The sequence below is a fragment of the Schistocerca nitens genome, chromosome 9, assembly GCF_023898315.1.
Source record: "Schistocerca nitens isolate TAMUIC-IGC-003100 chromosome 9, iqSchNite1.1, whole genome shotgun sequence".
Classification (NCBI taxonomy): domain Eukaryota; kingdom Metazoa; phylum Arthropoda; class Insecta; order Orthoptera; family Acrididae; genus Schistocerca; species Schistocerca nitens.
The window spans coordinates 333,490,867-333,504,920 of record NC_064622.1 but is presented as its reverse complement, the minus strand read 5'-3'; the positions used below and the strand labels follow the sequence as shown (position 1 = coordinate 333,504,920).

The following is a 14,054-nucleotide window of genomic DNA, read 5'->3' as shown; positions in this document are numbered from 1 at the left end:
AAAAATGATTGTTGAGAGTTTTGTTTTTAAAAAAAATAAAGTGTATGTGTTTTCTGTGCAACCAACTGTAACTGATTAGGCCCCTGTCCACACCTTTCCTGCTTTCCCTTTTAAGTCCCATGCATCATACACGAATCAACAAGCAACCTTGAAATCCATAATAACCAGATCAGCTCAAGTTATTGTGGCACTCACCATACAACCAACTCATATCTTCTGCCCACAGAAATCATCATATTCAGCGATTCTCACTGTCTGCCTTATCCTATCAACTGATTGGCTATGTACAATGAAAACAAATTGCAAACAACCTTACACAACAAAATAGCTGCAATACACCATAAGTGCACTTTACCCAATAAGAGCAGTCATACATTGTTTTTGACTCCTCAGCATTGTGATATGGGAAACTTTCATGGAATGTGCTCATACTACAAGTGATCCACATAGGACCAAGGCATGTCCCTTGCAAAAACAACTCAAGGGAGATTCCAAATTTCCCCCAGAATGAGATGCAAGAAAAATCTTTCCTTGTCCTTAAGAAGGTGCTAACATCACCTCCAGTCCTTGCACTGTATGACGATACTGCCAAGGCAGTATTTCACATGGATGCTACAGGTTATGGACGGGCTCAGTCCTAGTCAAATTCAGAAAGGTGCCGAAAAAGATGGTAATTTATGCTTCCAGAGATGCAGTATTCTACAACTATACAGTTGTTAAGACCATCATAAAGTTCTAGCTGTATTTATTTCATAAATCTTCCACCAATGTGGTGGGCCGCCATTCTCTATGCTTATTGACAAGCCTAAAAGATACACTGGGCTGATTAGTAAGATGGCAACTGAGGCTTCAGGAGTAAGATGTCAAAATGGTATGCTAAAGCTGGTGCATATGTAAGGACACCGACAGTCTTGGAATCCTTCAACAGAACACAGCAGTGTGGATGAAATCTCAGTCGTTGCTGCATTAAATGACACTATTACTGAACAGAGGGATGATCCAGCATTGCTGAAAACCTGGAAGCCTTGGAGGAGGGACAGAGTGAAGGAGAATTCCAGTTAATAAACAGAATGTTATATAAGAGGAACTAAAATCTGACTGGGCGAGAATGGTTGCTCATCATACCAATTCATCTATGGCCAGCTATTTTGCAGTGTTCTCACTACGCTCCAAAATCTCGTCACCTGGGATTCATGAAGACTAAACAGAATTATATGCAGGCATCACTGACCAGGTCTCTACTGATCCATTAGATACTGTGTCAGTAAATGTAAGGAATTGCATCAACAGAAGCACATATCACAATTATCTTTGAGGAACTTGGTGCCAGTTCTGCCCACAGCAGTGCTATTCCAACAAACTGGAATCAACCTCCAGGGGAGATCAAAGAGCATACTAACAATAATCGATGGATAATAGTCTTTACCTCACATGCTACGCTGTCACCAAAGCTGTGCTGATGACTGAAGCTCTGGTAATTGCAAAGTTCCTTGTAGAAGACACCATTTTGAATTGTGAAGCACTCCAAGTTATGACATCTGATTGTGGGAAAGTTTTACATTCTAGACTAGTATCAGGCATAATTTCACACTCCGATGTCACCCAAAGAATGACAATTACCTAGCACACATAGATGAATGGCCTCTCAGAGCCCCTTAACAAGACATTGACAAATACACTCTCAATATACGCTGATGGTGAACAGAGAAACTGGGATACAGTACAGGCCATATGACATTCCCATAAAACAAAGTGAAGCAAAACACTACAGGCTTCACACCATTCTTTCTGCTCCACAGTCACAAGGACAAAATGACAATGGACACACTGTTCTTGCTTCAGTTGGACAATACTCGGGATGACTATGTGAAACACCAACACAAGTACAAGTACCACAGAAGCAAGTCAGATGGCTCGCACACAGGACCTGATTGTCGAGGAGAAGGACCTAGAGCTCTATAATGTTAAGCATCGACCAGTGAGATACAGAATGGTAGACTTGGTATGGATTTTTACGCCAGTGTGGTATGTGGGACTATTAGAAATGTTACTAAAGCTCTACTTTAAGCCTGACCATATCCTTCGTTGTTTGTCGGATGTCACAATACGGAGTCACAGATTATGAACTTTCATCAAAAAGACAAAAGTGCTGAGATGTAACCCATGCCCTCTGTATCAAGCCCTACAAAAACGTGGAGGTGCTGATCGACAAGAGGGCCTTCTTGTTCAAGGAAGCTGATGACTTGCTTGAGAACTGCAATGGGAGAAGGGAGGAGACATGGGATCTACCTCTGATGCTCATCAAAATGAGGGTGAGACAATGAAGACATGTTATCTGGCAGTACTGCCATACAGAAGACTAATGAGAACTTAGCAATGCAGACTGGTGTTATGTGGGTCACCAGTTAAAATCCAATCAAAAGACATTATTTGTTACTTAGTATTTATCATTCCTGGAAAGTTCTCAAAATTTCATATGTTTATAATGTTTGCAAATTTTGGACCATTTGATGTTTGTATAAATAGCAGTAGAAGATCATTTCCATTGGTGTTCATAGTAAACATGATTTTAATCCTTAGTGTTGAACTTCACTGCCAGCCCTACTCTCAGATTTGGGTGCAACATGATAAACATAAATTGGTCACATAAGTTTTCTGTAAGGTACCTCCTTTGAGGCTGAATTACATTTCCTAAGGATTCATTACATTTCATAATTATTATACTAATGAATCTCAATTTTCCATTTCCTTTTCCGACAACTAGTTTGATGTGATTGCTCTTGATGCACACTCCAATATATTTAACAGTTGCAACTGTTGAATATCAGTCAATCAAATAATAATGGATCCTTCCACATGTTTATATGTAGGCTGCTACAATTGCTTAAGCTGAGTGTAAGGGTCAGTTCCTGCACCAATACTAATTGCTCTATACAGCTCCCCACATTTCTCTGTAATTTTCTGTCACTGTGGCTTCCCTACATACAACTGTCTCATGGGGCCTCTGGTGTTACCCATCAGGTCACATATATGAGAAATCTTTTTAATGTGACTGTTTTACTTGTGATTTAGTTAGTTTTAAATCATTCTTGAAGTACAGAAAAGTAATGGTAGCTGTGTAAATATAGTTTTCTGTGAAAAGTTGTACATAACTCTTTGCTCCCTTTCATCATTATCTGTCATCTGATAAAGCAGTTGCCAAGTGGAAACATTGCTACCTTTTTCAACATTCTTATTAATACCTGAAGTACTCGATGCAATAACAGCCTTATAGTCATTCACTTCTCATACTATTTTAACTAAATTAAGCAGTTAGGTTCTTCCTTTAATCAGAAGATCAATTAGTTCCCGAACAGGCTAAGGAATTTTTTTATGATATGACATTTAGTACAATCTCGAACAATTCCCTGTTTCATCTGTTCTTATTATGCATGTATCTCAGTCTGTAGATGGAGGATTAAAAAGTTCTAATACCATCGCATGATCAGGAAAACTAACATGTGAGACTCTCCAAACTTATCATAAAGCACTGCCACCATTGTAGTTTCAGAGACAAGTGATCTACAAAATCATTTAACTAACATTTTTTCATCACTTTTGATTCTCAATTTCAATAAAATTATTATGTTCTGAGGACATATAAAACCTTCACTAGCATTATGTGTGCAACCACACCTATCATCCAGCCCATTCTTGCAATAATTATTTCAATCCAAATTTACCGTTTCCCAGTTACTCACTGCTGGTTTTTTCCCTAGCACTAGATTGGAATTACTCTTCTGGCCATTAAAACTGCAACAGCATGCAACAGAAGTCAAATGGGCATGAACTGCTCTATATGCTTGAATATGCAACTGATTGGCATTTCAGGGATACATTCTGTATATAAGGAAAAATCGTGCAGCAGGTTTCTCATTACGAAATAATGTCTGTATGTAGTTTGTTGGTGGAAGTACCTTGTTATGCCTAGTACACAGAGGAGAAATGTCGGCCAGCAAGTGTTGAAATTCAACAGTGGTCGGACTGCGGCCTACTGAGACTGTCAACAGTATATTTAATCGATAGCTTCAGGATGGCCATACTCATCACTCAACAGCACCACGTAACAATTGCCTCAGAACACACACATTGTTACCTCGGCTTAGCAGGATTGTACAGCGTGTTCAATACCCTGGGTCACGAAATGGAGTTGTTTGCAGCAACACAAGTACCATAACATACAGTGTGAAGATGTCTCTAGCACCACAGACTGTCAGCACAGTGATCACAGTGATTATGTTGCAGATGACCTAGACACAGTAATGGGGTATCTTGATTAGAATGACCTCCTAAATGCCAACCATCATGGAATAAAAAGAAAAGCAACCATGTGACACCAAACTCTCACTTTTCTCACGACATAATGAAAGCTTTGGATTAAGGCAGTCAGGTAGAGACAGTATTTACTAATTTCCAAAACACATTTGACTCAGTACCACACATACAATTAACGTCAAAAGTACGATCATATAAGGTATAAAGTGAAATTTGTGATTGGATTGGGGACTTTTTGCTAGGGAGGAAACAGCTTGACATCTTGGACAGAGAATCATTGCCAGATGTAGAAGTAAATTCAGGTGCACCCCAGGGAAGTGTGTTGGGACCCCTGCTGATCATGTTGTATATAAATGACCTTGCAGACAATATTAATAGCAATATCAGACTTTTTGCAGATGATACAGTTACCGCTAATGAATTACTACCTGAAAGAATCAGCATAATTATTCAGTCATATATCAATAAGATTTCTGAAGTGGGGCAATGACTGGCAACTTGCTTTAAATGTTCAAAAATGTAAAACTGTGCATGTCACAAAACAAAAAATAGTATCCTATGACTATAATATACGTGAGTCACTGTTGGAATCAGTAACTCATAAAAATACCTAGGTGTAACACTTAGTACGGATATGAAACAGAATGATCACATAGTCTCAGTTGTGGATGAAGCAGCCTTTGGTTTATTGGTTCTAAAATACTGTTCAAATGTGTAAGGCACCCATACCAAACAGGACTAACATGGGATATTGAACAAATAGAGAAAAGGGCAGCATGAATGTTCACAGGTTTGTTTGACCCATGGGAAAGTGTCACAGGGATACTGAAGGAACTGAACTGGCAGACTCTCAAAGATAGACAAACTACCCTGAAAAGTCTCTTAACGAAGTTTCAAGAAACAGTTATACAACCCCCTACATACCGCTCACATAGGTATTGCGTGGATAAGATTAGAATAATTACTGCAAGCACAGAGTCACTCAATCAACCATTCTTCCCACACCCCATATGTGAATGGAACCCTAATTATTGACTATGTGCTATACAACCCCCCCCCCCCCCACCAAGATAAATGCTGTCTCAAAGCTTTAGATCTCCTCATAGTCTCCATCCATAGATGCACCTGTGATGATGCTCATGTGAAAAGTCGATGTAGTGCCACTTCTATGTACAACATTGTTAGTGCCACATTACTATCGGTGCACCTCCCTCTACATCTGCTCATAAATGTAAATTCTCTCCCCCCCTCCCTCTCTCTCCCCCTCCCTCCCTCTCCCTCTCTCCCCCCCTTCCCCCCAATTCCTTTCCCTTCACCATGATTCTGGCTCTGTGGCCCTCAATTTAAAACATGCCAATTTCAGTTCAACGGAAGCGTCTGATTTCACCTGCCTGCTTTGACCCAAGACTTAAGGGTGTTGTGGTGTGGGAAGTCATAACGGCACGGAGTTTGATTTGGTCGTGCTTGTAGATGTCGCCTTGTTGAGTCTGATGGCCTCGTGTGTGTGTGTGTGTGTGTGTGTGTGTGTGAGAGAGAGAGAGAGAGAGAGAGAGAGAGAGAGAGAGAGAGAGAGAGATGGCCGACCAACTTTGCAGTGCCGACATTTGTTGGTTGGTAAGTAATTTTTTTTTTTGTCTATTTTTCTAGAGCTGTAATGTTTTGTGTATTGAATGTGTTTTAATTATGTATGGATGTTTGACTTATGAATTTTTGAAGTGTTGTGGTTTTGGTTTTCTTAGTAGTAGGTGGTGGGTTTTTTTGTATCAATAGTTATGGTTGACCTATATAGTTCAAGGGAAATGAACGATTCTAATTTTCATACTTTTATATGTAGGTATTAGTGTTTTGGTATCGTCAGCTGTGGTCAAGAGAAATGCCCAATTCCAATTTTCGTAGTTTTTGCTGTAGGCGTTGAGTGTTTTGGTATCGTCAGCAGCCGTTGTGACCTATATAGGTCAAGGGAAGTGTCGGTTCCTGTAGATTTTGTATTTGTTTTTTTGCTTGTCATTTTGTTTGTTTTGGGATAGTGGTGTCTTTTTTACTGTTATATTTAGCTTGTCCCCTCCCTAAAACCTCCAATTTCCCGCGGCTGCCCCATTACTTTGATTATATTTTTGGAGGGAGATGTTATTGTCTTATTTATACGTATTTTCGTGTTTGTTTCCATGTGTATAAAGAGACATCATAGGCACCATAATGGAAACCCTTAGAATAGACATTTCCGCCATATTGATGATGACATGGTTCAAAGCAGACAAATGGAGTCTGACACTCCCCCAATTTCATCTGTTCTCCACTATCTCCTGAAGGCTTCCCAGATTGAAATCCATTACATGTGTGATGTCATCAATCTATCTCATTATTTGCAATGCTCTTCTTACACAGCACTGAGGTCTTTTTCAGTGAATCATACCTTCTCATTAAGTGTCCAAAGTAATCAGGTTTCACACCAGTATCAAACCTTCCACAGTGCAATCTGATTTTATTTGCTGCAATACTGACCTATTCGTTCTCTTTGTAGTCTATGGAACTCAGAGTTTCCTCAAACATCACAACTCAAAAAGATTCTATTTTTCGCTGTGCAGCCTATCTTATGTCCACATCTCACATCCATACGTCACAAATGGAAAGATCATCGGCCTTACTATATGGGTCTTCGGTGCTAAAATTATGTCTTTATCTCTTTCTATCAAGTAACAAGCACCTCTATTTTGTGGCTGCAGTCACCAACAACAGAAATCTAGGAGCTGAAACAAGACAACATATCAACTATCTTCATTGTTTCTCCTCCTATATGCCATAAAGTGACAGCTGGAGTTGCCATAGTTTTTGTTTTCTTGACATTCAGCATTACACCACCCTTTGCATTTTCTTCCTTCACCTTCAATAAGAAGTTATTTAACCCTTCTTCACTTTCTGCCTTCAAGATAGTATCATCAGCATGCCTAATGTTACTTACATGTATCCCATCTTTTTACTTTTCTAGACACTTCTAGTGTCTTCCTCATCTAATCCAGCATATCTCAATGTGCTCTGAACACAGACTGAAAAATGTTACAGATACTGAGTTCTAATTATAGATTTACATTTGGTATAGTCATAAATATTGATTTGTCCATTATCCAATGTGCTGTACTGCATTCCTGTGACTTACTGGATCAAATATAATACAACATGCAATGTAAGTTTCCATACAAGGTATAATAAGCTAATTTACCACAAATCCCTTCTGGGTGGGTGTTCCAGTCCAATTTAACATCCAGGTAGATGCCTAACAATTTTACAGAGTTCTTGAGTTGATTATCAATATTTCTAGGGGAAAAGAAGATATGTTCCATTTTATTGTTGGTTATTGTCAACATATTTTCCTGGAAGCACCAACTTTCCTTTTCCATCACGGCTTCTATCATTTTTCTGACAACATTTAGGCCTACATCACCGTTATGAGATTAAAGTTACATCATTAGCGCACATCACAAATTTACATGCTAATAAATTAAGAAAATCTTTCATATAGAAAATTAAAAAGAAGGTTCCAGCAACGAGCCTTGTTAGACTACCTATATTATTTTGAAAAGGTCAGATTTTTGTTTCTAAACTTTTCCTAAGTGAGACAGTGTCAAAAGCCTTGGTTAGATCTATTAGTGTGGCGAAAGTGCTCTGCCTACTTTAAAATCCAAGTAACTTCTTGAAATGTCTTAATTGTTGACAACCTACTTCATAATTCATACTGCACCCTGCTTAATGGGTTGAGTAATTAAGGCAACGCCATTTAACTGGTCTTTCGTTACAAGTTGAATAATCTCCAATATTACTGATACTATTGCTATAGGACTGTCATTTTTGATTGAATTTCCGCCTCCAGTTTTATATGTGGGTATGACAATTGTCAGGTCCAGTCAGACTAGAAACATTCTAGCTGTTACTAGTGCAGGAAAGTGGACTGCATTTAGTACCTACAATTTTCTTTGGTTAAAATTGAACAGTCACGGATGCCTTCAGTTCTGAAGTAGCGATCTAACTTAATCCAACATATCCCTAGGATGGATTGCTCCAACCAAAACTTAAACAGCACAATTAGCTCGGGTTCTTGTGAGCTCGGAAGTCTATCCAAATTGTCGTTTAAGTTATTTTCATTTGATCTGAGTAAATTACCGCAATTTAAGAAACTACCAACAAAACACTATCTGGACACTATGGAAAAGAGACCTAAGGAGCGTCGACTGTCAGCACTGGAGAAACAACACAAATCGTGGTAAGGTGCCCCCCAAACTGACGGAAGAGAAAATTGAGGTACAACAATAAACTGTTATAAAATGTAACGTCGGATACACTGTCAACAAGTCACTAGTCACATCTTGCATTAAGTATATCTTAATTTCATATTCGATGACATTTCAGTAGCTACTGGGAAAATTAATGGAGACCGACAATGATATAGCCTCGAAGCCATCACTTAGAAAACTAAATGAAACTCACCTCTTCGAGAAATATACGAGGAACACAAGAATCATTTTTCTCTATGAAAACTGACTTGGCTGATTTTGGTCGCGGCATGTTACGCAGGTTATCAAAATCCCAAAACCATTTTGCTAACAACACATTCTCCTACCGCCCTTAGGAGGCGGCTACTCCCCCTCACAATTCGAGTTTGACAGTAGTCAGAAAACAAAACAATATGTAGAAGCCCACCAGCGATTCTACTCGATGTGTTCTTCGGTATAGACAACCTCTGAAACGACCAGAAGCGACGAGCGACTAAAATGAGTACGGTACAACTGGCGCTCGGGAGAGATCGACCGATTAAATATGGCGCAAACGTAAACATTAGGCTACATTACAAGTCTATCTGCCTGTTACCACAACCTATATTTTACCAAGGTTGCTACATAGAAGGTTGGGCCAATGTGTTCGGCAGCGATCGGGCGCTTCCGTGTGACGTCACTGTCGAGAAGCGTCAGCAGCGCGAGACGTTCGCACATGGTACTATTGCGCTTAAACTAAAGGTCCGTCCACACGCAACGATCTGTCTGCGCAAATGTATGCGCACATCACATGTGCGCAGATAGATCGTTGCGTGTGGACAGAAGATTTGCACCAAGGTGTGTGCAAACCTGGAAGTTGGAGTTGGAGGTTTGAGCGAAACCTCTCAAATCTGTGGGTTCAAACCACATCTGCGCAGACAAGTTGGAGCGTGTGGACAGAAGATCGCCGCAAATCTGGCGCGAAACAGCTGTTTGCTCAGTCTAGTGTTTGTATTTGTACGCACAGAGCATTAAAATGGCTGATACTCGTCAGTGTTCTCGAGAGTTTGTAAGTGAATTCATTGAAATATACAGAAACCACCCATGTTTGTGGAAGATTAAAAGTAAAGAATATAGTGACCGAGACGAAAAGACAGCAGCATACAATGCTCTAATTGAAAAATTGCGGATAGTTGACGCCTCGGCAAGCAGAGAAACGGTAATAAAAAAATAATTTCGTTGCGAATTGGCGAAATTATTTGCGGATGGATGTCGAAACTTATAATTATCTCTTAAAGCTTGTAACCCCTCATATTATGAAAAAAAATACTTGTATGAGAAGGGCAATTTCTCCTCATGAACGGCTGGTGGTAACATTAAGATTCCTAGCAACAGGAAGGAGCTACAAGGATTTGGAATTTTCATCTGCAATATCGAAACAAGCATTGAGTGAAATAATACCCAACAGATGTGAAGCTATTTACGCTTTCCTGAAGGATGAGTTCATGAAGGCAAGTCAAGTAAATTAAGTCTGTAAGCGAATTGTTTACCGAAAAGAGTTATCCAAAGTTCAGAAATCTAGAAGATCTGGTGTAGGAGTAGATCAAGTATACCAGCCAACGTTATGGTATTTTGATCTGCTTGTCTTTCTTAGTGATCAAGAAACGCCAAGACCAAGCAGGAATACAACTGAAGATGAAATTGGAGTGCCAATGTGCGAAGAAATGGAACACGAGGTAATGTAAAACAAAACTGGTTCGCCCTGCAACTCTCGCAGTAAATTTACGTGAGAAAACTGCTTTCGCTTTAGCAGCCACTGTCTACACCATTTTGACCGCTTTCTCTGTTTCCTGCGGTTGGTCTAAATGTTTTTTGCAACACAAGTTGCGAACACAGACCACAACAGAACTTCCTCCATTTCTATATTTCAAAATAACTGAATTAAATTTTGACGTTTACGGGGATCGTAGTCGCTTGCCACTGATATTTCATTTCTACACCGACAGATGGCAGGCGAGTAGTAGATTGGGGTTTGTGTCGTGTGAACACACCACATTTGCAGCGATCTTTTGCATGTACAGATATCTGCGCCGATGTCTGCGCAGACAGATCGTTGCGTGTGGACCGGGCTTAACATTAATTTACGAAAAGTGAAGGGCAATATAATGAATTATGGATTCGATCGAAGCTTACCAATACAGGGACTGAATGTTAATACCTGCTACGACTGTGAAACTCTTATATTGTCTCTCTGGTAATGACAAAAGTAAAACTACAGATTTGTGGCTCCCCCTCAACTTATATTCTATTACTCAATATTTTTTGTTAGATAACAACAATCTGGTATGATTCAGTCCTTTTTTATATATTTTACAATTTTTAATAGTACTGGAAACGAAACAATTACAAGAGCTTTCAGGTTACTAAACACATTTTGTGCATCACAGTCGGCAATAGTGTGTACCATCTTGTTCATGCAGGTATTAAGCAGCAACCGTACGTCTAGTTAGTTGAGACATTACTACACTTAATGATACAGAAGCCCAGTTTAATGAACTCACATTCAAAAATTTTCAGAAGAATTTAAATACCTTAATCAGATCTGGAGGGGGGACTGCAGAAGCTCAGCAAGTGTTGAAGTGCCTTATCCGGATGAAGGTTCTGGTTTTAGCGTACACTGTGATGACCTCTTGAGGAATAGTTGGAAACTTCCCAATTAAAAGTCTCGTCAGGTTTCTGATCACATTGCCATCTTTACACAGACTGCTGCCATGAAAATTTAAAAAAAGCACCTCTAACTGCTTAACAACATCAAACCACTCATCTGAAGAGATGATTAAGCCACCACGAGACAGTTTCTCAATCCACCCACAACTTGCATGGTCTTTCGACACTTCGAGTGTCTTACCACTAGGATGATCAAGTGATTTGTCAATGGAGACGCACCTGGAGGCAATATATCCAGCGATGTAGCGGAGACCTTCTAGAGAACACTCTGAATCTTCTATCAAAGGTGGAACAATTAAGTAATGTAGTGTAATGTCCCTCATTTGTTGATCACCTTCTATCATTGACAACGCTTCCTCAATGCCCGACACAAGTCCTGTAAACAGGTTGGAAGTCAGTTTCCGCTGAGACTGGACAAGAACTGCGTAACTGAATGTCAGCAATACTTTTGTTTATAACTAAAATACGAAAACGGCTTTTAAATTCCACTGGTAAGGGATGATCATAGGCTCTGCCAATTGCTCTTATCTGGGAAAATAAGTTTCAAGGCAGTCTTGGTTGAACCATGAGGTCAAACATACTTCAAACCGTAGCCATGTTTTAAATCCGAAAAACAACCCAGCAATGGCTGAGTCGAGGTGAGTAATCCCTTCTGGAAAGGAAGTAAAGTTTTATGATTTCCCACTCTCATCTGCGAAGAACTTCCTTCTGCGTCTCCTTTCACAATCAAAAAGCACTTGAAATTGGTCGTTTGCCGACAGGTACCCTCGAATTCATAACATCAAAAGTGTCGTTCACCAATTTGAAGAATTCTGTCGTGTCTTTTTCTTCAGGCATTACAAAAGAAATTGCTTCTGATACAGTGTTGGAAAAGAGTTGGCAAGCAAGATGAACGCGCTGTCCATCTCTTCCACAAACTGTCAGATGATGAGCAGTAAGCTTAGGGCACAGTTTCAGTTCTCCATTATCTTTCGGCAATAGCTGCTCGATTACGCGCTTTGTTATTGTTCTTCCGTCACTTAATGAGAAACCATCATCGAAAGGTGGTTTCTGAGACGTTTCACCAGATGTGGTACATCAGCAAATACCCAAACATGTTTCGTTTCATCATCTGGGTTGGTGAAACACGTGTTTGTGTAGTCGATGTGGAATTCCTTCCACACTTTCCCATTTTTACCCCCCAAATCAGACACTATACCAACTACGACAAATCCCACTTCCTGCGTCTCTCTGACGATACTGATCAGTAAATCCCGATTCATCATAGTATTAAAGTTATAATATATGGGCTGCTTCCAGGTTCCACACAAACCACGTGCCATAACAACCTGTACCTGGCTATGTGGTCCGTATATGGTGTCAGTATCTTGATCGTAGCATATGCGACTGTCCACATTCATTTCGTCAAAGCTTGACACACACAGCTTCTCTGCTTGACTTACGTTTGTTGCTTGCTTATTCATTAAGTACAATACATCAGTCAAAATTCCAGGAACACAACGAAAAGAATTGGATATTCATCGTTTTAACGTAGAAAATCCAGGTAATGGTATTCCCATTATATTTCTTAAATAAATATAAGTTTTATGGACAGAGAGCGCAGAAGCAAGGCACTGCTTGTATCTTCCTGGGTCTAATGGGTGCTCTTCTTTGATTTCAGAAAACATTCAATTTGTGCGTTCGTAAACACTTTTTTTTATAACTTGTTGTACTTTAGTTGTCACTTTAGTACTTCGTTTATACTGAAGGCTTTGGCATAGCTTTTTCTGTCTGCTTAATGCATGAGGCAGTAATTTGTTTCTCGTTCTCAGCGTGTTGTTTTCAGCTATCAAACGCTTATTTTTTTCTGTCTGTAGCGATAATTCCTTATGAAGCCCCTTCATTTCATCCTCGATGCGGCCTTTTTCAGTTTCTGTGCTTTGATCCACTTTTTTTTTTCTTCGGTGACAGTGAAGCTAGTCTGTTAAGTGCACGTTTACGTGTTTCACGATCTTTCCTTCTGTCATTTCTTTCTTGGACAGAATACGAAGCAGCAGCAGCAGCTGCAGATGAGGCTTTGATGACGTGCAATGAAGGAACTGCAGTCGGCTTTAAGATCTTCTTTGGCAGAAGTTTCTTTAATTCAGCTTGGAGATCCCGTAAATAATCGTCTTCTTTAAAATGTACGCTACAGATAGTAGCATTTTTAATGTTAATACTATCACTTCTTCTACAGAGCTGAACCCGCCGAGCACATGTTTCAGGATCTTTCATAAACTTATGATAGGAAATACTACTCTCTTTAGTCTTCTGATTATAGTTTTCACACACAGCCACGGCACAATTCGGCATTGTTAAAGTGTCGCAGAAAGAATAAACTCGATTCAACACGATAACAAACAGCAACAACACAAAACTTACTTGCTTCAACACATGAGAAAGCGCGCGCGAACTGAGTGGAGTTTCTCGACGCTGACGTCATGCGCAGTAGGGCGAAAAATCTCTGTTCTGCGCACGCATTATGCTCCCCCCCTCCCCCCCTCCCCCCCTGATATTTTACATTCACGTTTGTTACCTTCACCAGCTCACAACCAATTCATCACCTCTCCACCTAACCTAGATCTTCGGCTACGCTACAGATCACTGTATCACCACAACGAAATCGATCGATTTCTGCCGAACGCCAATTCGTACTCATTTTAGTGACATTCACAAAAGAATCGGTCAATAACTTAGACGATAGCCCACACACAACGGTCTGTCTGCGCAGACGTCTGTACATGTAATAAT

At 39.9% G+C, this 14,054-nt stretch overlaps 1 protein-coding gene across 1 annotated transcript in view; it reads right to left on the bottom strand.

The window, feature by feature from the left end:
- The window catches only part of LOC126203801 (quinone oxidoreductase-like protein 1), a 130,443-nt gene extending 121,438 nt beyond the window's left edge, over positions 1–9,005 (bottom strand). Inside the window, exon 1 of the mRNA XM_049938168.1 lies at positions 8,794–9,005. Within this exon, the coding sequence (XP_049794125.1) occupies positions 8,794–8,871 (78 nt within the window). The 5' untranslated portion in view covers positions 8,872–9,005. The remainder of the gene's footprint in view (positions 1–8,793) is intronic.
- Positions 9,006–14,054: the final 5,049 nt, after the last annotated feature.